We start from the raw sequence: 2,388 nt of genomic DNA, 5'->3' as shown, positions 1-2,388 counted from the left end.
TATGTATGTATGTATGTATGTATGTGTGTTTGTGTGTATGTATGTGTAAATAACCACAAGCCAATCTTGTTGAGATAAAAACAATGCTTTTATTTTGTAATATTTTTGTATTAAGAATGTAAACTTCCTGTCTCAAGGAACGCTTTTATTTTGAAATATGGACTTCCTTTTCTGTGCAGTGCTCAATGTAAAAACTTGTTAAGTAAAGTATCGAAGAATAAGAGACCCGATGCGTCGCTAATGGTTTCATGCATTCTGGCAGCCCCTCTGAAGAGGCAAAAGGTTTGTTTATATGTATTTTATGTGTTAATGGTTTTGTTTTTGCATAACTTTGCTGTAGCATATTAATGTAAATGAGTCTAGCTAATTAGTCACATGTTGTATGTGTGTTCCAGCTCTTACGGTGGTTGTTATGATGACAAAGGATATATGGATGTATGGAAGGTCAAAAAGGTTAAATAAACTCATCAACCATCAGTAAAACTTCATCTCTGTTCATGGGGGCCTGYYACAGTAAGAGCTTAACCTCAGTGTGCTACATCGAGCTACCCGCGAAGCTAAAGACGACGGCGGGCAGCAAGTTGGAGCAGTTATAGCAGGAGAGCAAACAAGTAAGCTACAGACGGAAATAAATGAAACTAAAGCTTTGTTACATCAAGGAAATACAGAGAGCATGTCAAGACAAGAATTAAAGGACGAGATTGAAGGAAAAGAAAAGCWATTAGCGGAGCTTCACAGTATGGAGGTTGCGGCCCAGTCACGTTTGCCGAGGCGCTCAGAGCGGCCTAGTGTACCAACAGAGAAAATGCTCGCCTATCAATCGGAAGAACTGAATAAAAAAGRCAAAAAACTGCTGAGTCTCTATGAGCAATGGAGACTGTTAATCAGAACAAGCAGAGAAAGCCTAAAGACTGATTTATCAGAACATAAGTTATGTGCAATGGCTGATGATATTGAAAAGGGATTGTGCGCCATGTTGAAAGTATACAATGAAATAAGAGAGCATATTACACCTTCTCCTGACACAAGACGCAAAATGGACTCGTGCRAAGCAGTAACTAAAGATATTATGAAAATACTTAACGAACGTATAACAGGAATAAATGGTGATTTTGATGCAGACACAGAACAGCGACGCCTTCATCAGCTTCTGTCACATCATTACGCCCGGTCCATCTACGGATCTGCCTCTCAATCAAGCGTCAGTAAGAAGTCAGACACATCAAGCTTCACAACCAGAAGGATTGATGCAGCTGCAGAGCTGGCGGCAAAGGAAGCAGAATATAAAATGGTGCAAGAAGAACTTAAACAAAGGGAAAAAATAAGAGACATTGAGGAACAACACAGAAAGGAACTGGAGGCACAAAAATCAGAACTCGAGCGTCTAAAGGCAGAAAGGGAAATGCAAGCTGCTCGTGCAAAACTTGAAATCTACAACAGAGAAATGAACGTAGATGTGGATCAACAGCAATCACAACAGAACATGCCTTTCCTTACAGACCATCAATCTGTACATGAAGCGTCAGCGCCCCTTAGTGGTTTATCTCTGCCAATAATGCCACAAAATGTTTTATCTGGCTCCATAAATCTTGCTGTGAACAATCCCAACCCTCAAGTTATTGCTCCATCACCTCCTGCAGACATTTCTCAATTAGCCCAAGCTATTCAAAACAGTATAGCCATAAACAGAATCCCGGTGCCAATGCCCACAGTGTTCAGCGGAGATCCGATCAACTACATAGAATGGAAGGCTTCATTCTTTTCACTCGTGGACTGCAAGGGCATTTCACCTGCCGATAAACTTCATCTGCTCAAAAGGTATGTCACAGGCGCAGCTCAAACATGTCTAGAAGGAACATTTTATCGCAGTGATGAAGAAGCATACAATGACGCGTGGCAAAGGCTTGACCAACGTTACGGACAGCCCTTTGTTGTTCAAAGAGCTTTTAGAGACAAATTGTCAAAATGGCCTAAAATAAACTCAAAGGATGCAGAAGGACTAAGGACATTTTCAGACTTTTTAAATGCATGTCTCCAGGCCATGCCACATGTGAAAGGCCTAGAAATACTAAGTGACTGTGAGGAGAATCAAAAGTTGTTACAAAAGGTTCCAGACTGGCTGGCAGCCCGTTGGAATCGTCAAGTTACAGTCACACTTATGGATGGCAAGGATTTTCCCTCTTTCAAAGACTTTGCTGAATTTGTAACAGTCGAAGCAGAAATCGCATGTAACCCTGTTACCTCCTCATTTGCTCTTCATTCATGCAGCTCATTCTATGAGAAACGGATCACAAAGGACTCCAAACCAAGCAGATCCACTCAAGTCTTCACAACACAAACCACAGCACTACTCAATAAGGCAAGGACAAGCAACACCAGATCAAAGGT

At 41.2% G+C, this 2,388-nt stretch overlaps 1 protein-coding gene across 1 annotated transcript; it reads left to right on the top strand.

The window, feature by feature from the left end:
- Window positions 1–48: 48 nt before the first annotated feature.
- LOC106536750 (uncharacterized) lies at window positions 49–1,578 on the top strand (the record flags this gene model as incomplete). The annotated part of the gene is given in 1 exon segment (XM_014034070.1): window positions 49–1,578. A coding segment is annotated over 1 exon segment (905 nt), but the record flags the coding sequence as incomplete, so codon positions are not given.
- Between the last annotated feature and the right edge of the window lie 810 nt (window positions 1,579–2,388).

Source organism: Austrofundulus limnaeus, unplaced genomic scaffold, assembly GCF_001266775.1.
Source record: "Austrofundulus limnaeus strain Quisiro unplaced genomic scaffold, Austrofundulus_limnaeus-1.0 Scaffold1955, whole genome shotgun sequence".
NCBI classification, from domain to species: domain Eukaryota; kingdom Metazoa; phylum Chordata; class Actinopteri; order Cyprinodontiformes; family Rivulidae; genus Austrofundulus; species Austrofundulus limnaeus.
Note: the sequence above shows the minus strand (reverse complement) of the source record. Positions and strands in the feature narration are given on the sequence as shown.